This window comes from Phalacrocorax carbo, chromosome 1, assembly GCF_963921805.1.
Source record: "Phalacrocorax carbo chromosome 1, bPhaCar2.1, whole genome shotgun sequence".
NCBI classification, from domain to species: Eukaryota; Metazoa; Chordata; class Aves; order Suliformes; family Phalacrocoracidae; genus Phalacrocorax; species Phalacrocorax carbo.
This window is the reverse complement of record NC_087513.1, coordinates 209,920,271-209,945,536: the sequence shown is the minus strand read 5'-3', so window position 1 is coordinate 209,945,536 and position 25,266 is coordinate 209,920,271. Positions and strand designations below refer to the sequence as shown.

Genomic DNA, 25,266 nt, shown 5'->3' with positions numbered 1-25,266 from the left:
CAGTCCGTAAAAAGGGAGGGAGGACAGGATGCAAGCTTTGTAGCCACAGGCTCTGGTGCTCCTGTTAGTGCATGTTTTGTCTCTTAGGATATCTCCTGGTGGGCATTTTAGACTGCCTCAGTCTTAGCAGCTAGTTGTTATTCACTCTGCAGCCTCTGCTGAACAAGTTCTGGCAAAGCCTGCTGTGCCAGGTGAAGAGGTGACTGTCCCCATTTGCTACCCTGCCTCTTTGCCATAGGTGCCATCCCTTAGCAGTGGGGGCTGGAGGGAAGTGTACCTGTGCCTCCGTTACTCCAGCCTGCGCTCAGTGCCTAAGTCCATCATCAAGGATGGTTTGAAGTGAACTGGGTGTCATACCGATTAGCCTGGGCACGGCTGGAGTTCAGCTCAGCCGTTTGAGCCACAGCTCAGCTAAGCAAATCTGCTTGCAGGCTGGGAGTGAGGCAAACCTGAGATGCTGGGTAACAACTGTATTACTTTACTAATAGCTATAGATAGGGACTACAGACTGCTTACAACTTCTTGAGTAGGAGCTGGGCACCGATTTTTTTGTGTTCAGCATTATAGAAGATACAGGCCTACCGCTTAAACCTCTGTGTGCCTCAACAGTGGTGAAAACTCAGTGAATGATTTTTAATTTGATGTTGCCAAGACACTCTTCAAGTGTAAAGAATCCTGCCTGATACAGGCTGCTGGACCAGGGGTGGTGGCCCAGGAGAGGGGTGGCCCAGATTTTGCCTCTTCTCATCTTCTTAATTGCAGACTGTGATACAGACTTTGCTACACTGCAAAGTAAAGAATGAGTTTATAGGGAGTGATTCCAACAACGCGTTTCAATGACATGTAGCAGATGTAGCAGACGTGGCTCTTTCTGTAGGGAGTCCTCCAAACCTTGTGGTGAAGAGCTCAAGCCTGTGCGCAGTGTACTCGGGTCATGACTGAGGGTTCAGGCTGAGTCGACGCTCCAGGGTGGCCTTGAGAGCTATCCTGGACCCTCCCTTAGTATGGCACACATAATATGTCCTTCTCCTCCTGTGGCTCTTTGATGTGTTGAGCTCCTAAGCTACCTGGAGTGCTTCTTTGGGTATTGAGGCTGAGCACCTGGAATAGTACTCTTCCCTTCCAACAGTTAAAAAAAGGGTTCATCCTGAACTTGTGAGATCTCTGAAAATCTCAGCAATTTCCTGAACCAATCTGCAGGAGTTACAGGTTAAGATACCGTTCCTTGTTCTGACTGCCGACTACATGAACACAACCTGGGTAACTGAGCTGAGCTGGACCCTGACAGATCTCTTGTTTGAACAATACCAGCCAGTGTTACAGTTCTGTCAACAAATCCCCTCCCAGTTCCAGTGGTCTTTTCCCTGTCAGTGGTTTGTCAGCTAGATTCATTAGGCCTGGAGTAAACAGCCCTGTTGTTCTCAATACACAAAAAAGCAGAGATCAGATAAGTAAAATTGGGTGTGAATTCTAAATAAAAGGGAAATTCCATCCTCCTACCACCATTTTTCATCAGCGGTAACTAATAAGGAACCATTTTTTGCATAGTAACGCTTCACAGTAGAACTGGGCTTTAAAGATGAGCTATAATTGCTTCTGTGCACTCAAATAATTGAATATAAATCAATTACCACCATTTTAGGTATCTGAACAGCCAAGCTTGTTCTATGAAGAAACCCCTTTCTTTCCCGTTTAATAGCCAGACCTTTAGCTTCTTTGTTTATCCACATATCTGGGACAAATGATTCAAACTCAGTCATTAATTAGTGATTTTATCAAGATTTTCCTTTCAGGACTGAAAGGTCAGCACACCCTTGAAGTGCTAGCGAAACACACGTCTTCGATTTGCACATGGAGTCAAGGCTTGTGAGGAAGAAGCCTCAGGAAATGACCTAAAGGGTAGATGTTTAATTTCGGGTGGCTGCTTTTAAGAGCACACATGGTGTGCTAAGCCCCAACGTGATGACCAGATAGCATGAATTTTATCCAAAAGTCTGTGATTAATAGTTTTAATGGATTAGATGACCCTTCAGGGCTAGAGCCAGCTGACAGAAACACCAGGCACAAGGGCTGAAGTAAAAGTTGGTGACACTGTTGTAGGCGTTTACTACAGGCCACCTGATAACTTTTTGGTGCAGGTGGAGCAGGAGGAGCCAATGAGGTGAGATGTGCTGCTCAACCTTTTACTAACGAACAAGGAAGGGCTGGTTGAGGATGTGAGGGTTGGGAGTAGTCTTGACTGCGGTGACCATGAGGTGGTGGAGTTCAGGATCCTGCGAGGTAGAAGCAGGGCAACAAGTAGGGCTACAACCTTGGACTTCAAGCGAGCCAACTTTGGCCTCTTCAGAGACCTGCTAGGAGGAATCCCATGGGCTAGGGCTCTGGAAGGCAGGGGGGTCCCAGAGAGCTGGACAATATTCAAGGATGACTTCTTCCAAGCTGTGCTGGTTTTGGCTGAGAAGGGGTTAATTCTCCTCCCTGTGGGGGGTTGGCTACCTTTCCAGCTTCCCTCTGGGAGAGGCGGGGCCATGGTGGGGGCGGCTGACCCCGACTGGCCAATGGCAGGTTCATTCCATACCACGTGACACCGTGACCAGTACATTAAGGGGGGGCAGTTTGGGGCTCGGGAGCGGCGTCGGGTCGGCGGGCGGCGCGCGGCTGCGGTGCGTGCGGTTTGTTTCGGCGGTTCGTTCCCCCTCTCCCCTCCCTTCCCCCCTCCCCCAGGGCTTTGTGCCTCTCGTTGTTCTCCTTTACATTGCATTTCTGTTGTTGTTTCTTTTAATTTTAATTATTAAACTGTTCTTATCCCAACCTGCGAGCGTTACCCTTCTGATTCTCTCCCCCATCTGCCGGTGGGGGAGTGAGCGCGTGGCTGCGTGGGGCTGAGCTGCCGGCTAAACCATGGCAGAAGCTCAAGGTTGGTGCATCGGTAGGAGGAAGAAGTCAAGAAAAGGAGCCAGTAGACCTGCATGGATGAGCAAAGAGCTTCTAGAGAAACAAAAATGGAAGAGGGAGGCTCACAGTATGTGGAAAAAGGGACTGGCCACTTGGGAGGAATATAGGAATGTTGTCAGGGTATGCAGAGATGCTATGAGGAAGGCCAAGGCCCTCTTGGATATCAAGGATATCAGGAAGGGCGTCTTCAAATACATCAGCAGTAAAAGGAACACTGGGGAAACTGGGCCCACTGCTGAATGAGGTAGGGGCCCTGGTCATGCAGGGTGCAGAGAAGGCAGAGATACTGAATGCCTTCTTTGCTTCAGCCTCACTGCTAAGGCTGGTCCTCAGGCTTCTCAGCCCCCAGAGGAGAGAGCAAAAATCTGGAGAAAGGAGGACTTTCCTTTGGCTGAGGAGGATTGCGTCAGAGATCACCTATGCAAACTGGATTCTCACAAATCCATGGGCCCCGATGGGATGCACCCATGAGTGCTGAGGGAGCTGGCGGATGTTCTTGCGGAACCACTCTCCATCATCTTTGAAAGGTCATGGAGGACAGGACTGGAGGAAGGCAAATGTCACTCCAATCTTCAAAAAGGGCAAGAAGGAGGACCCAGGAAACTACAGGCCAGTCAGCCTCACCTCTGTCCCCAGAAAGGTGATGGAGCAGTTCATCCTGGAGGTCATCTCCAGGCATGTAAAGGACAAGAAGGTTATCAGAAGTAGTCAACATGGATTCACCAAGGGAAAATTGTGCTTGACCAACCTGATAGCCTTCTATGATGGCGTGACTGGCTTGGTCGATGAAGGGAGAGCAGTGGATGTTGTCTACCTTGATCTCAGTAAGGCATTTGACGCTGTCTCCCATGACATCCTCACAGGCAAGCTAAGGAAGTGTGGGTTGGATGAGTGGACAGAGAGGTGGACAGAACTGGCTCAGCAACAGAACTCGGAGGGTCATGATCAGTGGAGCAGGGTCTGGCTGGAGGCCTGTCACTTGTGGTGTTCCCCAGGGGTCTGTGCTGGGTCCAGTCCTGTTCAACATATTCATCAATGACCTGGACGAAGGGACAGAGTGTAACCTCAGCAAGTTCGCTGATGATACCCAGCTGGGAGGAGTGGCTGATACACCACAAGGCTGTGCTGCCATCCAGTGAGACCTGGACAGGCTGGAGAGCTGGGCTGAGGGGAACATCATGAAATTCAACAAGGACAAGTGCAAGGTTCTGCCCCTGGGGAGGAACAACCCCAGGCACCAGTACAGGCTGGGGGCTGAACTACTGGAAAGAGGTTCTGTTGAGAAGGACCTGGGAGTGCTGGGGGACAGCAAGGTGACCCTGAGCCAGCACTGGGCCCTTGTGGCCAAGGCGGCCAACAGTGTCCTGGGGTGCATTAAAAGGACCGTGGCCAGCAGGTCGAGGGATGTTATCCTCCCCCTCTACTCTGCCCTAGTGAGACCACATTTGGAGTGCTGTGTCCAGTTCCGGGCTCCCCAGGTCAAGAAAGACAGGGAACTACTGGAGAGATTCCAGTAGAGAGCTATGAAGATGATCAGGGGACAGGAGCATCTCCCTTATGAGGAAAGGCTGAGAGACCTGGGTTTGTTCAGCCTGGAGAAGAGAAGACTGAGGGGGGATTTCATCAGTACCTATAAATATCTAAAGGGTGGGTGTCAGGGCGATGGGACTGGGCTCTTTTTCAGTAGTGCCCAATGACAGGCCAAGGGGCAACGGGCACAAGTTAGAACACGGGAAGTTCCACCTCAATATGAGAAAAATCATCTTCCCTGTGCGGGTGCCAGAGCAGGGGCACAGGCTGCCCAGGGAGGCTGTGGAGTCCCTTCCCAGGAGACATTCACACCCCGCCTGGACACGTTCCTGTGCCCCCTGCTCTGGGGGTGCCTGCTCAAGCAGGGGGTGGGACGGGATGATCTCCAGAGGTCCCTTCCAACCTCTGACATTCTGTGATTCTGGAATTTGGGAGAAGTCAGGCCAGAGGAATGTGGGCCTGGCCTTGATATAATTTATTTTTATTGTATTCAGTGTTCAGAGACCCTTTGGTTGTCAGGGCCACACACTGGCTCCTGCATGCTGGGGACTAGCCAGTACCATGGCCTGCGGCAGAGTGCCCTGAGCAATGTGCTGGCTTGGCTGATAGATGGGCCCTGCCAGGGAAGGAAGAGGGTATTTTACTATGGGACAAGTGCTACCTGAGCAATCCAGACCAGCTGGGATTATAAATAAGATCCAATTTTGTTAAACAAGAGGAGAGACCAGAGTGACTAAGCAAAGAAGTGAAGGGTTTTCTCTGGCAGAGGTCATGCAGGTATCAGTCAATCGCTGGTCTTAGCATCATGTTAGGATGCCGTGGTGATCCTTTCTGGGCTTGAAATAGATATTACTATTGCCATATTATTACTTGTATTGATATCTTTTTCTTGTATTTATGCTATTTTAATCACTGGATTCAAATAATCTCATTTTTCAAAGGAAGAGAAAAAGAACAGCTTAGGAATAAAGGACTTGTTCTGATGCTGAGAGAAAAAGGGGGAGCAAACAGAGGAATCCACAATGATAGGCTATAAATGTCCTTACTTTCAATTAGAAAACAAAACACAAGCAGACAACAGCTAATAGTCCCATAATATTCAGTTTGTGGTTTTCCTACACTGAGTTAATCTCTTTTACTAGTTAATATGTCTTGTAAGGAAGCAACACAGCAATTCATGCTTTCAGTAAGAAGTGCCTCTGCAGGAGGCTTTTCTTCTGCATGATCAGACAAGAAAAAAAATATACATTGGCACTGCCAAGTCCCCGGTAAAAGGCGATGCACCACTGACAGGACTGTCTCAGCTAGGCGAAAGCTACGGACAGAAGTCCTCTACAGCCCTCAAGTGGTTCACTTTGAATCCTACACGTTGGGAACGCAAAGGAGGGCAAACGCTCCAAGACCTCTCTGGCCTTGGCCATGAGAACAGATGGGGAGCATTGCCAGGCTACGGGGGCAGGTCAGTGGGCAGCTTGGGAAGAAGAGAGCCTGGCGATCCTGGACAAAGAGCTGCTTGGGGCGGGATGGAGGGTCCGCCTCGCCTTCCTGGCAAACAGGAAAGGCCATTCAGGCAACTTTTTATGCCATGTTACTTCACACATTGGCTTCATCCTGTGGGATGGCGTGGGGGCTTGTTAAGCCGTCTTCCTTTTGCAGTAATTCCAAATAAATATATTGCAAAAACCTTCTGTTTGAACTGTTCTCTTTATTGTTCCCTCAGCAGTGGGATTTCACCCTGGGCAGTGCTTTCCCCTCCTCTGCTCACAGCTTGACAGCTGCAAGAGGGCAGCGCTGATCCCCCCGGCCTCTTCTCCCAGCTGCAGGACCGGGGGCACTGGCACCCTTCCGGCTGGTCCTACCGGGAGACCTTCTCAGAGGCGCTAGGGAGCGAAAAAGAATAGGTTCAAGGGTCAGGTACAGTGAGGGAGACCAAGAAACCCTGCCTGCCCCCTTCAGCCCCCACAGTCTCGGGTGTGTGCCTGGCCTGCGGGAGCCCTGACGGTCTCTGTGGAGGTAGAACAGTCTATGTTCCTGTCCCAGCCCCTGGCGGGGAACCTACGCAGCACCGTGCTGGGGTGCTGTGCGAGGCCGGGGCAGAGACCTTTGGCTGAGCAGCTACAGAGACACAGAGCAAGGTCTCTGGCTGCAGGTGCTGGGTGGGAGGAAGCAGGGGCTATGGGTTTGGAGGAGCTGGAGCCCCGCACCTGATCCCCCTGGAGAATCCCTGAGTGTGGCGGTGCCAGCCAGAGATCTCACTGGAGTACCCACCGCCCTCCCCCGCAGGGAGGGATGTCTGGGGGAGGGCTGCAGGAGCCAAAGCCTGCTGCTGCCGTGGAGTGGGGAGAGCCCAGGGCCCTGGTTGCCCAAGTGGCTGCTGGTAGTGGGAAGGAGCCCGCGGCAGGAGCTCCTCTGCAGTCTCCCTTGGGATTTCCATAGCTCTGCTCTTGCTCCTGTCTTCCTACAGGGCTTCCTTTCTCTTATCCAGCAGCATCCTCACCAGGATGCCCTGCAAGGGAAGGGAGCTGCAGCAGCAGAGAACAATGCTCTCACTTGAGCTGCCAACCTGTCTGCCTCTGCCTGCTCCCAGCCCCCAGGTGCAGGGAGCACAGCCCCCTTCCACTTGGTATCCATGAGTTTTAGCCCATGGACTTTGGGCTGCAGGGGGACAGCTGGGATCAGGTCTTCTTCCACATCATTCCCTACCAGAAGCAGCTCTCTGGGGATAACTGGTCTGACTTCTAGAGACTGAGGCAAAGAAGGCATTTAGTACCTCAGCCATCTCCTTGTCCTTGGTGGCAATGTTCCCCACCACATCCAATAGAGGATGGAGATTCTCCTTGGCTCTCTTTTTGTTGTTAATGTAGTTGTAAAAACATTTTTTGTTATCCCTTACAGCAGTGGCCAGGTTGAGTTCTAGCTGGGCTTTTGCCTGTCTAATTTTGTCTCTGCATGACCTAGTAAGATCCCTGCCACTCTTCCCGAGTTGCCTGCCCCTTCTTCCAAAAGTGGTAAATTCTCCTTTTTTCCTGAGTCCCAGCAGAAGCTCCCTGTTCAGCCAGGCCAGTCGTCTTCCCCACTGGTTTGTCTTGCAGCACTTGGGGACAGCCTGATCCTGCGCCTGCAAGACTTCCTTCTTGAAGAAAGCCCAGCCTTCCTGGACCCCTTTGCCCTTCAGGACTGCCTCCAAGGGACTCTCCCAACCAGTGCCCTGACCAGGCCAAAGCCTGCATTGTGGAAGTCCATGGTAGTGGCTCTGCTGACCCCCTACTTACTTTGCCAAGAATCGAGAACTCTGTCATTTCATGGTCACTAAGCCCAAGACGGCCTCCGACTGCCACATCTCCCACCAGTCCTTCTCTGTTTGTGAACAGGAGGTCAAGTGAGGCACCTCCCCTGGTAGGCACGTTTACCAGCTGTGACAGGAAGTTATCTCCCACACACTACAGGAACCTCCTAGACTGTTTCTTCTCTGTTGAATTTCCAGCAGACAAGGGCTAGTGATTATGAGACTTCTGCCAGTCATTTGTAGAACACTTCATTTACCTCTTCATCCCGGTTGGGTGGTCTATAACAGACCCCCAGCAGGATATCTGCCGTGTTGGCCTTCCCCCTCATCCCTACCCATAAGCACTTGACCTTATCATCACAATAGCTGAGCTAAAACTACCTGAAAGGAGGTTGTAGCAAGGTGGGTGTTGGTCTCTTCTCCCAAGGAATAAGCGATAGGACAAGAGCAAATGGCCTCAAGTTGCAGCAGGGGAGGTTTAGACTGACTATTTAGGCAAAGTTTCTTCCCTGAAAGGGTTTCCAAGCACTGAAAGAGGCTGCCCAGGGAAGTGGTTGAGTCACCATCCCTGGATGTGTGTCAGATGTGTAGCTGTGGAGCTTAGGGCAGTGGTTTAGTGGTGGACTTGGCAGTGTTGGGTTAACAGTTGGACTTGATGATCTTAAGGGTCTTTTCCAACCTCAATGATTCTATGATTCTGTGAAACTGGCTGGGAGCAGGAATGCCAGAGACAGAAGGACTCCCTGTAAGGGAATGAAGTTTCCCTTGTGATAAGACACAAAAGAGCCAAAGAGCGCCAGCATTGTCTTGCAGCAATCCCAGAATGCCAGTGCTCAGAGGCCACTTTTGATCAGCAGAGCTGGGCTGGGAGATGGACTCTAGGCGTCCCATGCAGACCTTCACAGGAGCGGTGCTGGTGCAAGTGTACATAAGGAATTGCCTCGTGATGCACCTTCCCAGACTCCGTGCAGAAATGCTTATGGCAGTAGGACCGAGCCCATTCCCCATGAGAAGCGGCAAGGGTAAACAGGACAGCGGGGGAGAAGACTATGACAAAAGGCTTGTGAGTTGAGATGAGGACAGGGAGATCACTCAGCAATTACCATCACAGGCAAAACAGACTCAGTTGGGGATATTGATTTAATTTATTGCCAATTAAAAAGAGAGTAGGGTAATATGAAATAAGAACAAATCTAAAAGCACATTCTCCCCACCACTTCCTTCATCCTGGTCTCAGCTTCACTCCTGACTTTACCTTCTCCACTGTGAGTGGTGCAGGGACATGGGCAATGGGCATTACAATCTGTTCGCAACACTTCATCTCTCTTGCTCCTCCCTCCTCCCTCTCTTCCCTTGCTCCAGCATGGGGTGCCTCCCACAGAAGACAATCTTTCACAAACTTCTCCAATGTGGGTCCTTCCCACAGGCCACAGCTCTTCCTCCAGCGTGGGTCCTTTCCACAGGTGCAGTCCTTCAGAAACGGAATGCTCCAGCATGGGTCCCCTATGGGGCTCCAGGGGAATCTCTGCTCCAGTGCCTGGAGCACCTCCTCCTCCTTCTTCACTGACCTGGGTGTCTGCAGTGTTGTTCCTCTCACATATTCTCACTCCTCTCTCCAGCTGCTCTTGTACAGCAGTTTTTACCCCTTCTTAAATAATTTATCACAGAGGAGCCACCACCGTTGCTGGTGGGCCTGTGGCAGGTCCATGTTGGAGCTGGCTGGAACCGTCTCCACCTGACATGGGGGCAGCTTCTGGCCTCTTCCCATAGGAGCCACCCCTGCAGCCCCTCCACTACCAAAACCTTGTCACATAAACCATTACAGTGAGTACAGAGGTTTCTACCTCTTCCCCACTGTGTCCTGTGCCAAGCACCTCTTTGTCCAGGCTCGCCAGGCACTCTTCTTCCTGAACTATGTGTTGACCCCTCCCTGTAGCATGGCATTGCTCCCCCAGTTGCTTCTTTTGCCCAAGGCCAGAGAGATCTTGAAGCCTTAGGGAAAGGCTCTTTTTTTTTCAAGGAGAAGCCGTCTTTGTGGCAGGCACAGGAGAAGCACCAATGGCAGGACTTCTTCCCACACTAGATAACTTTCTCTCTTGCCCTCTTCCCCAGCAAGGACCCCCCTTAGGAACCTATGCCAGCATTTTGGACCACCCAGCATTGTCTCATGGAAGTGGCAGGAGAGGAGGGATGGCCACCCCCGGGCGTCTCCCCTGAGGAGTGTCAGTGTTGGCCTCTGTCCCCAGAGGAAGGCCTGCATCTGAGCACCCTGGGCCTGAGGCCGCAGCTGCGCAGCACAGCTCGGGGCTACGGCTCCGTGCCACGCACGGCCCTCCAGCAGCCGCGCCGGCTGCTGCACGCGTGGGTAACCTTGCGGTGAGCACAAGCTGAGGGGGAGACCCCTCCTGTTGCGTGCCTGCAGACCACTGCCAGCATGGGAGGGCAGCCTCTGCGGGATGGCAGGAGGACAGCAAGAGTCAGAGCCCAGATGGAGACCTCTCTGAGATGGACAAAAGGGAGTCAGAAAGGCACCTTCTATGTGCCTGTGTCATTGGTGTTCATATTTCATGAACACTGAGGAGCAGCAGCAGAGAGCAGAAGAGGAGAGGTGTCTCTGGGCTGATTTCCAGGCTCACATGGAACAGTTTTAAAGGGAAAGGGCCCATGCATGGGAGGCACTTCTAGACATCTCCCACCCAAACCAGCCATTGCCTCCTCCAGGGGAGCTGGGGCTGAAGGTACCCAGGTCCCAGGAGTATCATTGCCCTCAGAGAGGCAGGCAGGGACTGCTGTCTCTCTGGCTGGCCTTGGCCCCACAAGGCATGACAGATATCAGACAAATCCGGAGGATAAAAAGAGGCCCCTCTGTGGCAAGGGCATGGCTTGACCCTCCCTCTCTTTGCTCCTCGCTTGTTTTTTCCCCAGGTGCTCTTCCAATTGTTCTGTTGAATTATGCCTCAGTGTCCTTTGACGCCTGCGCTCCCTGGGACATGGGAATGCAGTGATCCATTCAAGAGAACCTGCTTTTTCTGTCTTACAGCCTGGCAAAGAAGCAGGACGTAGACTTCATCTTCAAGGACATTGGCTGCCTGCGCTTCTGGAAGAACAAAATAAACATGCGGCTTTCCACGGGCTTTGTTTGCATCCCAATGGCACGAGCCACCTGCTGAAATCTCCCCTCAGCGTGAGTGTCTCCCTCTGCCAGCGCTGCTATGGGTTCTTGGGAGGTGCCCTGAGAGGCCATTGGCACTGACTTCTCCTTGTGGGTCTGACTCATCTGCTGCTCAAGACGGCCGCCTCTTGCCCTTGCACAAAGCCAGACTGTCATTACCCGGGTGCAGGTGCTCGCTGTGCAGCTCCTGCTGCTAATAAAGAGGGGTTAACGCTGAGGGCAGGGAGCTCTGCCAGTGGGCAGCTTTCTGCCTTAACAGCCCGAAGGCTGGCTGCCTTGCTTGGCAACAGGATCCTCTCCTGGCAATGCTCTCACCTGCCTCTCCTGCAGAGGCCAGGGGCGATGGGTTCGGATGTATCAGGCTGAAAGAACGCCCTTTCCCAGACAGCCTCTGGCAATGTCATCATGTTTCTCAAGTGAGTATGTTTGCTTCCGCAGCCCCTGGCTGCTGATCACATCAGCAGCTTCTCTCAGCTCAGCTGGTAGCACCAGGCCTTGTCCACTGCTCGGAGGAGCTGGAGAAAGGCTTTGTCCACAAATCGGGTCCTGTTGTCTTCTGGTTTTCAGGGTTGGGCTCCATGTAGCACCTGGAAGAGCTGCTGGGGAAGGGCCTCCTCAGACATGCAAGGGGCAGGTGGAGGAAAAGAAGGGAGAAGCAAGGAGGAAGGAAGAGCCTAACAGAACACGTGGTGTGGGAGCTGGCTCCTAGGAGCGCCTCTGTGTCTGTAGGTTTTGCTTTATCTATTAATCTTTTACCTCAGCCCAGAGGTATTCTTACTTTACCCTTCTGGTTGTCTTCCCCATGCCACTGCCAAGGAGTGAGCAAGCTGGTTTATGGTACTTAGCTGCCTACAGTCATTAACCAACAACAGACGGTAACAGCGATCAGTTCATGATATGGGGAGAGGGCCACGCGCTCTTGGGATCACTGCACGTGTGTCTGAGCCTGTTCAGCACCCTGGGCTGTTCCTGGAGTCCAATGAGAAATGGCTCAGACGCTTACAGGGAGAAGGGTCCAGCTATGGAAGGCATTTTCAGACTTCCCCCAAAGCAGCCATTACCTCCAGGGGAGCTGGGGCTGAAGGTACCCAGGTCCCAGGAGTACCGTTGCCTCCAAAGAGCCATGTAGGGGTGTCATGGTTTTGGCTGGGATAGAGTTAATTTTCTTCACCATAGCTGGCACAGTGCTGCGCTTTGGACTTAGTAGAATAATGTTGATTACACACCGATGTTTTAGTCGTTGCTGGGTAGTGTTTATATTAGTCAAGATCTTTTCCAGCTCCCCATGCTCTGCCAGGGGCACAAGAAGCCAGGAGGGGAGGGGGCGCAGCCAGGACAGCTGATCCAAACTGGCCAAAGGGATATTCCATACCATGTGACGTCATGCCCAGTATATTAACTGGGGGGAGCTGGCCAAGGAATGCAGCAATTGCGGCTTAGGGACTGGGGGCATTGGCTGGTGGGTGGTGAGCGGTTGCATCACTTGTTGTTTGGGCTTTAACCCCCACCCCCCAGGTTTCACACCTCTCTCGCTCTTGTTATTTTCCTCTTCATTATGTTATTGTAGTTGTTATTATTGTTATTATTACTATTACTATTACTATTTTATTTTAATTATTAAACTGTTCTCATCTCAACCCATGAGTTCTCTTACTTTTGCTCTTCCAAATCTCTCCCCCATCCCACAGGGGTGGGGGCAGTGAGTGAGCGGCTGCGTGGTGCTCAGTTGCTGGCTGGGGTTAAACCACAACATTCCTTTTTGGTGCCCAATGTGGGGCACGAAGGGTTTGAGATAATAACAGATGCTGGTCATAGCATTGATTCATGTTCTCAATATTAGTTTATCCGATCTGCACCACGCTCATGTTTTTGTAGTACATGTTAAAGACTGGTGTTGTTTTTTGTACTTTGCTGTGCTCTGCAGTGATTAGTGATGTTTTGCCTGGGAGATTTGTTATTCAAACACTGGCCTTGAGCTTCATCTTGTATTTGGGTTTTGTGTTGAGCACCATCATCCCACTGGGGTAGTATTTAGCGGGGCATGACAATTTTGCAGGGCTAGGGAAGGACTCCTTGGGTCTCTGTGACAGAGGGAGACCCCCCAGGAGAGCCTTTGGCTGCTGGCACAGCTTCCTTAGCAGTGCCCAGCAGAAAATGCAGTGATGCAGTGGGCAGCTGTGTGTAGGTTTGGGGGTGACCTGGTCTCCAGCTTGGCTCCTCCCCGTGCATCCCTTGGCTCCTGTGCCCTTGGAGATCAGCCTGGACTGCAGAGGGGAGGGAGTCTGTTGTCCCTGTGGGGCTGAGGGAGGTTTTGGGTTTTGCTTCCAAGTGGTTGGGGCAGAGGACAGTGCCAGGCCATGTGGCCCATGCACCAGCTTGGGCTGGATGAGACTCCCCAAACTTGACTTTCGAAGCAGGAGTGGGTAGCGCTGCCCAAGTGCGCACCTCTCCCAGGGCAATGTGCATGCTTCCCACCACATCCAGAGTGCCACTGGCAAAGTGTGGCTGTCGCGTGTGAGGGATGATCACGCTGCCACCATGGAAGTGGGGCTCCGAGGTTCCCGCAGGCACTCCCACTAGGAATGGGACTCTGTGGCCCAGGTAGCTTCTCAGCTGAGCTGAGAGCTGGGCAGTACGTTAAGCAAGCAGCAGTAGGCAGTGCTGATCAACTGGGACGGGCTGCAGCCGTAGTCTGCCTCTCTTGGAGTACTGACTGCCCAGCTTGGACTCTGTTTTATTCCCCACTGATATGCTCCCATGGAAAAAAAGCAGCAGCAAGTAAAAAACTACTTGGATTCATTTACTTTTATCATTCTGCAAGCCTGGAGGTGCATTTATATCAGCAACGATATGAACCATGGGAACTGATGGAAAAAATGAGAAAACAGTTCTCACAAAAACTTATACATCTTGTGTTTGCATGGCTGCGGGGGGCCACCTGTAATCATCAATAACAAACGAATCGTAATCAGGACTGTAAATGAGCCGTTTCACGAAGGCTTCCTTGTCTGCTGGCTCAGGGTACCAAGAAGCAAGACCATGCCTGTAGGCCCAGTCAACAATCTGCAAAAAGATAAGCAAAATGAGCTGATGAAATAAAGTTGGCACATTGTGAAGTTGAAACAAACTGCAGTTTGGCCCTGGCTGTATTTTCCCTCTTTCCCCGCTCTCTCCCCTTAAAATTGTGTTCTCTTTTTGCTTTTTTCCTCTTTGTGCAATGCCCTGAGTCAGCTGCACTTCATTCCTTGGGTGAGGGAATGCAAGCTGCCTGCAATTACTGGCTGCTTAGAAATGCACACCCCACTGCCCTGGCAAAATGCTTGGAGTGTGCAATTAAAGGAGGAGAGCAGCCCTTTGACCACCTCCGCTCACCCCCTTACGCTCCTCAGCTATGCTGTGCATCCATCAGTAACGCCTCGCAGGCCAGTGTGACTCTCAGTGGGTGTCCCCTGAACAGGAATTACTGATTTGGTGTACACAGGCACCAAGCCCACAATTAGACAACAACCCCAGATCTGGAATAGTTCAGGTACTTAGGCCCCTATCAAATACAGGAGGAGAGGTTCTCAAATAGCAATTTGGAACCTAAAATCTTTCAGCAACTTGTGTCATGTTTGAATTTGACCCTAAATCTTATTTTTTGAAATGCTGAGCACTCACAGCTCCAAGCAATAAAGCAGAGCTTTGCGAGCTGTGTGGCACCCAGAATCAGGAGGTATTTTTCACATTTGGGATTTAATGATGGTAGAAATCAAACCAGCAATTCTGGGTGGAAGGATTCCTGAGAATTGTTGCTTTAGGCTGTAGAAAAAGTTGAATTTAAAAAAACACAAAGCAAGAATGATGCCAAGACAATTCCTGCCCTCCCTACCATAGAAAGTGGAAATAAATGAGTACTCACTTTCACAGCGATTTTGAGAGACACCTCTCTGATGCTGTCCAAGGGGGGATAGAGTCTTCCTTCTGCAAGATTCTGCTCTGTCACCTCGGCAGCAATAGACTAGAAAGGAGAGAAAGGTCATTTACAGACTCAAGCACATACCGCAGCCACGAGCATTACACGACCTGTGGCTGAAACCTCAGCAGTGGTGGAGTCGGGACTAGTTCTCAATGGGTACAGCTGAACTCTTCAAAGTACACATGTGTATATGTTTTCATTACAGACTTAAAACTGGAGCCAGAATGATGGAAGTGCTGTGCCAGGGCATCATGTGTGGAGAATGAGGGGAACTCTGTCATGGCTCCTACACCTGTGTAGGTGCGATGGAAACGAGCTTTCCCTGAGACCAGGAAAGGCTTTTTGCTGAGGTTGTACAATTTCCACTCAAGGCACTGCCCCAGGCCAGGTTCTTGAAAATACTTGAAGTAGGTGCTTGTGCCTCTTACAATATTTTTAAAAACATTAGTTAAATGCCAGTTGGAAACCTCTGCTGTGAGGAGGAAGATATCGTCAGAGATGTGCCGGACTCCGCAGGCGATGACTCCGAGTGCCACTCCTGGGAAGACGTAGGCATTGTTTCCTTGGCCAGGGAAGAAGGTCTGTCCATTGGGCAGGGTTACCTTTGAGAATGGACTTCCACTTGCAAATATTCCCCGTCCCTGATAAGAAAGAGGAAGAGGCATCCAAAATCAGAAGAGACACCTTACATCTCCACAGCTTGCCATGATCTGCACTCAGGGGACTCTGTGACCAAGTGGGCAAATCTCCAGCCAGCCAGTGAGGCGTGTCTCCACCAGAGCCATCTCCAGCTGGTACTTCTGGAGAGCCTGATCCCCAGGGCCATAAGCAGGGCCACTGAGCACTTACTAGGTGTTTGCCCTGCCCAACTGCAAGTGCTCTGAACTTGCTGAGAAGGAGACTATCAACCATCTGTTGAGTGTGAGGAGGGACTCGTGTGGGATAAAGGTCTGGGGGCTGTGTGATTGCCCTAGCCAGCAGCAGGTGTTGGGGAGGCAAAGGGTAGAGTGAGACAAAGCCTCTTCTCTCACCCCAAGTCAATCCACATGACAACAACTCTTCAGTAACATTAGGCCCGAGTTGGTGATGAAACTGTTACACAGTTAGGGTGGGAAAACACAGGGGACAGTAACTTGGGAGGATGGGACACCTCAAACAGCTGCGCATGAAGGAGGCAAGTGCTTTCTTTAGAGGATCACGAATTCAGGCTGGTAGGGACTGCCACTTGTCCGCCCACCATGAACCACTGTGGTTTCCTGGGCACAGTCATGGCCACAGCGTACCCGGAGCACCCAGCTTCCCTACGCTGAGCTCCAGTACCTCGGTGAGGCGGTAGCACTGCTCTGCCGTGCACTCTGCTTTACTTGTGGGGTTGCTCAGGGCAAACACGATGGGCCTCTCATTGAAGGCTGCCATGTCCTTCAAAATCTTCTCAGTGAAAGCTCCTGCAATGGCTGCGACACCTAAAACAACAACAGCAGAGTGAGACAGTGCTTTCCGACTGTCTGACTTCAGTGCATTGTGCTGATCCCTCTTGAATGGCTTTACCGGTAGATTAACTGTGAGAGGGAACAGGCTCCATGTCTGGAGATGCAGGTGGGAATGTTTCTCGTATTACAGTGGGATTAAAAACCTATCTCAGAATAAAGCCCTCTGCTGCTCTGGGCAGGGTGGGAGTTGGTGTTTGGGCTGGTCTAGCTGTGGCGCTCAGCATTTTGCCTCCCAGAGGCCTGCCCAAGGTGCCTGTTGTCATCCTCATCCTGCTCAGCCTGCCCGACCCATGCTCACTGCCGAGAGCCTGAAGGCAAATCCTGCCTCCTGCAGTACCTCCCTCTGCATCCCTGTCTTGCAGGGCTCCTACAGCTCCAAAAGAGATGAAGCCTGTGCCTCACAGTTGAAGGGGGAAGGGATGTGAAAAACTCAGCTGACAAAATTGGGGTAGAAAAAGCTCATTTCATTTTGACTGGGAGAACAGAAGGAGGCTCTGGAAGAAAGAGAGAAACTCTCCCAAGAACTGAATTGATGTGAAAAGGTCGCGCTAATGGAGCTCCACCTATAATTGCCGTAGGCTTCACTTTCTGCACAACCTCTTCCAGCGTGTTCACACTGGGGTGGTCCTGGGCAAACATTTCTTTCTCATGGTTCAGGTGGCTCCTGCCCTGTGAGGAAAAAGAAGGAGTGAAACTTTGGTCTGTGGGCAAAAAGTAGAAGGATACCGTATTAACTTATCCGTTCATATCATCTCTTGGCCCTCTGCTGAAACCAGATTCCTCAGACCAGGTCCTCAGCATCGGCCAGTCAGGCATTGAGCTGTTGGTGTAATGTCACGTGGGGCTGGGCTCTGCTCCTCTCACCCTCCAAACACATTGGTTGTGTGGAGGATCTGGCTGCCAGGGCAGAGAAGTTGTACTCATAGCACAAGTCTCCTCAAGTCTAAGAAGGGACAAGGGCAGAGGCCCTAAGGATCCATGGAGCGAGAGCAGTGCTGGGCCAGGTTGGATCACCAAGCAGTGCGTGACGTCGCTGTTGTAATACCCCGTATGACCGATGTGCAAGACTTCCAGCAGTGCTTGACACAATGGCCGTGTGGAGATACAGTGCCACTGAGACATCAGTGTACCCTACCACTTTAGAGACCCAGTCCAAAGCATTGCCTTTAAGGTAGACAGTGCTGCTGGCACACTGTTGTCACCATGAGATCCAGCCCTCTGAGAGCAGGACCAGCTCTGCTGACACCAGTAAAACGCCAGGGCTGAGCAGGGTCCAAGGTATCTGCCTGCTTTGGTCTCTCTCTAGCTTTCAGGACGTGGTGGGGGAGTAGACCTCATCTCTGGAGACAAATTTACCTTCACAATCAGTCCCTTGGAGTCCACCATCCAAATTTTTTTGATGGCATCCTCTCGTGAAATTCCTTCCTTTTCCATGGCCATAAGGATGAGATGAGCTATGCCCATTGCAGCCTGGAACACATTATATGAACGTTTCATTGGGGTATCAACATCTTTTGGGGGGAAAGGTTTTAAATGAGAGTTGTGTTAAGTCATCTGCCAGCACTGCACAAAGTCATGAGGCTTTCTGCTCCATGATTTTAGCATTATCGGTGCTGCCATGAATAAAAACCCCCAATCATCCAGCAGAGCAGGCTGCCGTGAGGCTGGAGCAGTGGAAGTGGTACCATGACAGGCAGAGGCTGTCTCCATCATTTAAACCAGCTGCTGCAGGGGAGGAAAAGGGGCAGACACTCAGCAAATGTTGCTGACAATGCCAGTAGAGGAACTCAAAGCAGAGCAGGATTGCTGCATCGGAAGTACTGGCAAGGAAAGTCCTCTTCTCCCATTCCTGCCTGAGGAAGCAGCCCTGGACATGGTGTGTGTGTTAGTGGTCTGACAGCTGTGCCCAGCCCTCCTACCCAGGCAGGGACTAACAAGGCAGGATGGTCTCTGTACCACAGCTCAGACATGTCTGTCAGGAGGAGTGGAAAAAGAGAAGCAGCAATCTTTGCTTCACAGAGGGATAGAAAAACAGTGAGTAGCAGACCTTGCCCAAAGCCCTACAGGTGGGCGAGAGCTGAGCCAGGACCTGGACCAACATCTTTAGTCTAGGCTTTAGAAATTTTTTCTTCCCCCTTCTCTTTGAGCAAGGCACTTTACAGACTACCTGACTTCTGCCACGGGGGCAATATGACTGACTGCAAAAAGTGAAATTATGTTCTTACAGTTATTTTAGTCTGAGCGCTTTTGACTCTATTGCTAAAAAGGCTCTGGTTTACCCTGAGGACTCAAACCAGCCTCCTTAATGTTCCTGCAGCACCTTGCCTTATAAGGGACTTCCCTCAAGGTACTTAAAGCCCCACTGACACATGAGCAGCCTTGTAGCATCCAGGAAGTGTGCCCAGGACTCATGGGCCAAGAGGTCACTGAAAGATTGTTGGCAACTTCTACACAGCAGCAAGATCCACCTGTGGGGCCGACTTCTGCCCAGTGACAGGGAACCTGCTTCTGTGCTTTGTTTTCATGAAGCCAAACCTTGCAGGAAGTTTCATGGTTGACGTTTCTTTCTTTAATTTTGAATTTAGATCATAGTTAGGAACAAACTCGAGAACATTCTTACCTCTCCAGCTCCCTGGAAAACAAATTTATGGTCAGAGAGCTTGTTCTTTGTGATCCTTAAGGCTGCAAAGATGCCCGCAACTGCAACAGACGCCGTGCCTAAAAAGAGAGAAACACCATGAGATGGTCATCCTGGCAAATGGATTGTCTACCCTACTGATATTCTGTTAGAAACCTTGGGATAGGAACAATTCTCTTAGATCCTGTCACTAAGGATCATAAAGGATCAGAGTGCCTTCCCTACTTTGAAATATTAATCCTCAGAAGATCCCCGCAAGGCAGGAGACCACCAATTTCCCTCAAAGACTCAAAGGGACACTGAGTACCTGAATGACAGAAGTTAAAACCTAACTCCCAAGGGTTTAAGATGCATGTGACTTGTCAAAGGTCACATAAGACATCTGTAGCAGAGTGGTGGTCTGAACTTGGGCACCCTTGCCAAAATCCTTTGTGATCATGTAATTACCATCCTCTTCTCATTTACCTTCACAGCCCAGCAACATCTTCTCTTTTTTAATGCCCTGATATGCTGATACCCTGACTCACAGAATGGCAGGGGTTGGAAGGGACCTCTGGAGATCATCTCATCCAACCCCCTGCTTGAGCAGGCACACCCAGAGCAGGGGGCACAGGAACGTGTCCAGGCGGGGTGTGAATGTCTCCAGGGAAGGGACTCCACAGCCCCCCTGGGCAGCCTGTGCCTGTGAAGGTGAGCTAGGAGGCAGTTTTGTTTCTCAACATTTTGAAGGATGCCAGTTCAGATGTGCCCCCACCTCTGATGCTGTCCCTAACTCTAATGCTGGTGTCTCCATTCGCATCTTTAGAAGCTTTGTGAGAAATCAGGGAGGCCACAAGTAACAAGTGTTGTGTGGGTGGTCATGGGTGGGGCAGACAATGAACCCTTTTAGGCTAATAAACCTGATTCCACAAAATTTCCAGCATTTTCTATTTTCCTGGTCATTTAATCAGCCAGTGCATCAGGATTTCAATCAGTCAGTGCTTCAGTGAGACCCCCCTTGCAGGGTCCTTAGGGCCTGGGGTGCTGCGGGCGTCAGCGAACAGCCCGGTTGGGAAACGAGAGCAGCTCATGAGCAAGGTGTGACCATGAGCAGTGAAACCAGCAGATGGTGCTGCCTCATCTGTCAAGGGCCGAGAAAATAAATTCAGCTTTACCTGCTCCTCTTCTTTAGTCCAAAAGCCACAGCTAAACTAGAAATCTACAGGTATATCACAGCATCGGGGAATGATTTACTCTCCCATTATTTCCATGCAACCAGAAAACTTAGTGGGAGCAGTTACCCTGGCGGAGAAGTGACTTTTATTGACATGGCTTATTTTGCTTAGGGAACCTATATAAGCTACTCTGACAAAGAAAATCTTTACTGGCCAGACCAGAAGTGTTTATCAGCACCATTAGATCACCAACTTTTTGCTTTAAAAACTCAGATGAGTTTAGTTCTCCAAAAATGAATAAGTGCCACTTGAGAGTGATTCTGGTTTAGCAGAGGTGGCAGCAACCACAGTCCTGCAGCAAACGTTAGTGCCATGCTGCCCTTGCACAGGCACGCTGGTGCAGAATGGCAGCAGCATAATTTCTTACTCATGAGGGCACTGCAAGCACCTGTGTCTTAAACACAAAGTGGACTAGGCTAATGGTTGGTGGCTTCTGAAGCTTCTTACTTGCAAAGAATCACTTGAGATGCTTCAGCACTAAGGGTGAATTCCCTTCATTAGCTCAGAAGACAGTTTGTGTCAGTTTATTTCCAGACCCAGACCATCTGAGTTCAGTCAGTTTAAAAGGGAGTTGATGGGGAGGGAACCAGCCACTAAATGCTCTGCTGCTTTAGTATTAACATGTCAACTCAGACAACTGAAGGAGGCATATGAAGGATTTCCTCTTGCTTCTCCTGCACGAAATCTCTGCCTTTTAAAGCTGTATTTAGACTAATGCATTTACCTGGTGAAACGCTGTGCCATCAGACTGGAAAAATTACAGAGGAAGATAATGAATGTCCAAGGAATTCAAAGGAACACCAGATAATTGCCTAGTTTTCAGATTTTGCTTTTTGTGGGTGTCACATAGCTAACCCATGCTCATTCTCCGTACTTTGGCAAGTCTCTAATCAGCAGGACTGCTTGGCTCGCTGCCATGCCAGCTGCTAAGGATGGGACTCCCCTGAACAAACGTGATGGTCCTGTGCATGCTAAAACAGACACCTGAACTGGGTTAAGTGAAATGCACCCTAAAAATGTTACTGTCGCCACCGTTTTTTAAAAGGGACAAGATAACTGGAATACATGTAAACACTCCTGCAGACATCTAAAGTTTGGAGGAAGGGATCCCACCCTGGCAGTCTGAACTGCAAAGAAGTGGGGAGAGACCAGGGTCCCACAGTTGTCAGCGATGCCAAGCTTGTGACAGCCAGCAGAACATGAACACCTATGCGTATGCTCATGCATGCTCACATGCTATCTCCCAGGGCTAGTTTGCACAGAAATCCCCAAACCCCCATGTGGGTGGGAGTGGGGAACTCATCAGAGGAAAAAATCCTAAAGTGGAACAATTACAGTATGACAGTGTGTCAGGTCACAGCATTAGCAGCAATAAATGCCTGGAAAGTATTTAAAAGAAAGAAATGTAACTGGTCCTGACCCAGGCAAAATTGCTTTATACCCTGTGATTGTCAAGAACTCTGATGGGACAATTGCTGGTAGTGGCAAACCTATTTAAATGGAAAATGCTCATGGGACATTCAAGAGAGGGAGTCGAGGTCTTTTTAAAGGCGTTACTAGCAGGAATTTGGGAAGCGGGGCGTACCGAAAGAAAGGGTGCATGGATTCAGTCTGCAGAGCAGTGTGCATTTTGCAGAGCAGAGACCTGTGGGACTGGGTGTGCCGTTACTCATCCCCCTGCACTTGTACTGCAGCTCTGACTAACAGCAGGGCTCTGTTCAGCTCTGCCGTTCCTAATCCTCCTCCTCTCACTCCAATGTGTTTCTAATCACTCCACGTCTCCCAGACTGCATCTCACCCCCATTACAGAAGGTACTCAAGTACCTTGGCCTCAGCTCAATATTTTTCTTTGGTAATTACAATTTCTGAGCATGGAACAATAGAGCATCTCTATGGAAGGGAGTTCACAGCTGGTTCATGTAAGGAATTGGCTAATCGTTGTGCTTCGGTTCCGAAAAGACCACAAAATGAGATGGAGCAGGGAGCCCTTAACCATGACTTGTGGCAAGAAAAAAACAACCACCTTTCAACATGTTGGTCTATCAGTTTCCCAAAGAGTTTGAATGCTGCTATTACAGATAACTACTTCTTTAAATAATTAGCAAGAGGCAGCTTGGCTGGTCTGTATCTGAGGTGAGATATGGAGGGGGACAGAGAGAAGAAAGGAAAATGCTTGCAAATCATCCTGTCTGTCCAAGACTCAAAGTGAACGCTTAACATGATATTACAAAATAGCAAACAGACCTCAGGAGCATCTCCGCGGAGTCCAGAGTAACAGGACCAGCAAAAAAAAGAGGCATTTAAAACTCAGGTACACTCAGGAAAATGGCCATCCTTGGAGGATTTAATCTCTGACACTCAGGCACATTCAGAATATTGTAAAACATTACGGAAAACCCCTCTGAGGTTCATGTTCCGCTTGCACTAATGTAAGTGAGAACAAGCCCCAGTAGAGGGAGGTGGAGCTACGCTGGAGCAAAACCTGGGGGAAACGATCTGCTCCGAAGCTTCAAGACACTGCACAGATGGAAAAGGCTGCAGCCCAGAGGCACCCATGTCTGGGGGCACCTTATCCTTCCTTCCAAGCAGGGAGAGTGGACACAGGGGTGAACAGCTTCGCACATGGGGTTACAGGCAGTGCTGGCACGAGTATGACAGGGAAAGTGCTGCCCAGCGCCGATGGCAAGGCTGTACGGAGTGTGACAGCACCCGCTGGCTGAGCAGGGGACATGGGGGGAAGCGGGGACCCTGCAGATGCTTGGGGACAGGAGTACCCCCATGCTGAGGGCTGGCACTGCCCTGTCACCTGGCCCAGGTGCTGGCTGAGCAGAGCAGAGCATTGCCACCATGCTGAATTCTTCTGATAGCAGCAGTGATGGGAGCACACAGCCACAGCACGGCCCGTTTCTTCATACAACACCCATGTGGGTGATTCCCCCTCTCCACAGCACACTGGTGGAAGAGATGGCCAAATTCAGCCTGATCTTTTATTTTTCACCCTTGCCCCGCCTGCTTACACTTCATCCCATCAAAACCATGCTAAGATGAGGGCCCAGGGAACAGCAAACACCATTTTAAGAGCTCCAGCAAAGGGCAGCCAAGAAAATATATCTAAATTTATGGATGCAGAGGAAGCATAGGGATTTTCCAAATCCTGGCTCACATTAACTCCCTGCAGCAGTTCCGCCTGTTACTGGAAAGCAGAGTGGAGCTTTTCCAGAACTACTCCAAATAAATAATCAAAAGTCAAATACAACAAAGCTGAAGCAAAAAGCTGCTGAAGTATTTGCAGCTCAAGGTCTTCACCTCAATGGCTGCGGGCTAGCGTTAGCCTTCCCCCAAAGTGCCTCTGTAAGACATTAAGAAAATAAACCTAGAAATGGTGCGGGGCAAGTCAACAAGAACAGTAGTAAAACGCAAAGCGTTAGTGCTCAGGGAAGGAACTCGCTCTCTTCGCTAACAGGTTTAGGGGCACTGGTGACCCAGAAGAGGCGGTGGTATGGTGAAGAGTTATCTGATGATGGAGACGTGGAGCTCATCTTAAAGTATATGCTTAACGTGGGTCACCTCTAGGTGCCTGCTTTTAATCGTTCCACTGTAAAGTGCTTGGACTACACAGTGCAGCACCTTAACAACACGTCGCAGTGCTGGTCTGCAGCATTGTGTTCCCTCCTGCCTGCGCAGAGCCAGCCAGCACACGGGCTGTGCCAATGGGCAGACCAAAAGATGGGAAGATGGGAGAAACCCTTGTCCACAAAGGCAGAGGCTACCAGGCAGCTGCCAGCACTTCACAAGAAAGTATCTCCATACCCATTGCAGCAGTGGAGACCCTGTGGATGCTGTTTTAGACCAAGGAGCTAAACCAGTTCAGAGCGCAGCCCTGTTCTTCTGTTCATTTTGCCTCCTTACCCTGGACTTCGCTTAAAGTCACAGACAGCTTAGTACTGAGGTGGTGTGTGCTGTTCTTCACTGCAAAGGAGGAGTTTGCAATGGCATCCAATGGAGAAGAGAAACAGCGAGCAAGAAAAGCAGGAGAGGAAAAGGGACCAGATGTTACAGTCCCAACCATGGCAGAAGATACAGGCCCTTTAGGGCCCTGCACCACGAAGCCCGTTCACACCCAGGAGTCCATACTGTTCTGACCTGCCTTGTTAAGCAGTCAATGTGTGATTTAAACACAAGTCTAGGAGCTGGCCCTTAAACAGTTAGTGTAGTAGCATCAAAGGAAAATGCAGAAGCTTCTTCTGCTGCAGGGCACAGTATCTCCAAGAGGGCCTGGCAATGGTGAACCCCTACAGGACTGAGAACATCTCCACATCTATCTTCAGGCCGGGTAAATCCCCACAGGGAAAGCATGCTGCTCAGGAGCTGCCTAGCAGGACATAGCCTGCTTTGTTCTGCAGCGGGGTATCGTCCAGCGCTCCCTTCCTATTGTGCTTGTCCCCCTCCTTAGTTTCCTGTGATAATTACTGATGCATTTTCCACACCAGCTGAAACAACAAAGTAAGATACTGTACCATTTCAATCTGCTGCAATTGGTTAATGCTGAGCCAAAAACTAGCTTTGCCTGCTTCACACAGCACATGGAAACGTGCCTGAAAATTAGGCCACATTTGCACATGACTGATCTCTAACTTGCCCGAATGTTTGAAGCCACTCAGATGTGCAGCACTGGAGTCAGCCTGTTCCCAACCTCAGCTGAGGCCTGGGAGCAGTGTTCCTCCAGGCTCAGACACCACTTCCCGAAGTGTCCTGGAAAGGTTATGGAAGGTTATCTGCTAGGATAAGGAGAAAAGGTGGTTGGTGGGTGAAGAGATATTTTGAGGCTCATCAGCAGTCACACATCCAACAACAAAGGGGAATCATTGCTCTAACACGTGGGAAAAGACGCAGAGAGGTTCTGCAAAAGTGATGACCCCAGTGCATTGCCTGTGGACTACTTCAGTTGTGGAGGGACTATGGAAATGCAAAAGGCTCAGTGTTTTTAATGTGGCTATTGATATGGGGTTTCCTGATTTGAAGT

General features: G+C 50.5%; 2 protein-coding genes across 3 annotated transcripts in view; one reads left to right on the top strand and one right to left on the bottom strand.

Annotated features, from left to right (window-relative positions):
• Positions 1-25,266, top strand: part of PRSS23 (serine protease 23) — a 289,202-nt gene that overhangs the window by 83,176 nt on the left and 180,760 nt on the right. The gene's annotated exons all lie outside the window — the stretch shown is intronic.
• ME3 (malic enzyme 3) overlaps positions 13,723-25,266 on the bottom strand; it is a 130,839-nt gene continuing 119,295 nt past the window's right edge. For both annotated transcript variants that reach the window (XM_064441405.1, XM_064441404.1), the window contains 7 exons: positions 19,012-19,109; positions 17,748-17,861; positions 16,955-17,060; positions 16,222-16,364; positions 15,369-15,542; positions 14,845-14,943; positions 13,723-14,006 (listed from right to left, as the gene is read on the bottom strand). In XM_064441405.1, the coding sequence (XP_064297475.1) occupies positions 13,845-14,006; positions 14,845-14,943; positions 15,369-15,542; positions 16,222-16,364; positions 16,955-17,060; positions 17,748-17,861; positions 19,012-19,109 (896 nt within the window). In that variant the 3' untranslated portion in view covers positions 13,723-13,844. The remainder of the gene's footprint in view (positions 14,007-14,844; positions 14,944-15,368; positions 15,543-16,221; positions 16,365-16,954; positions 17,061-17,747; positions 17,862-19,011; positions 19,110-25,266) is intronic.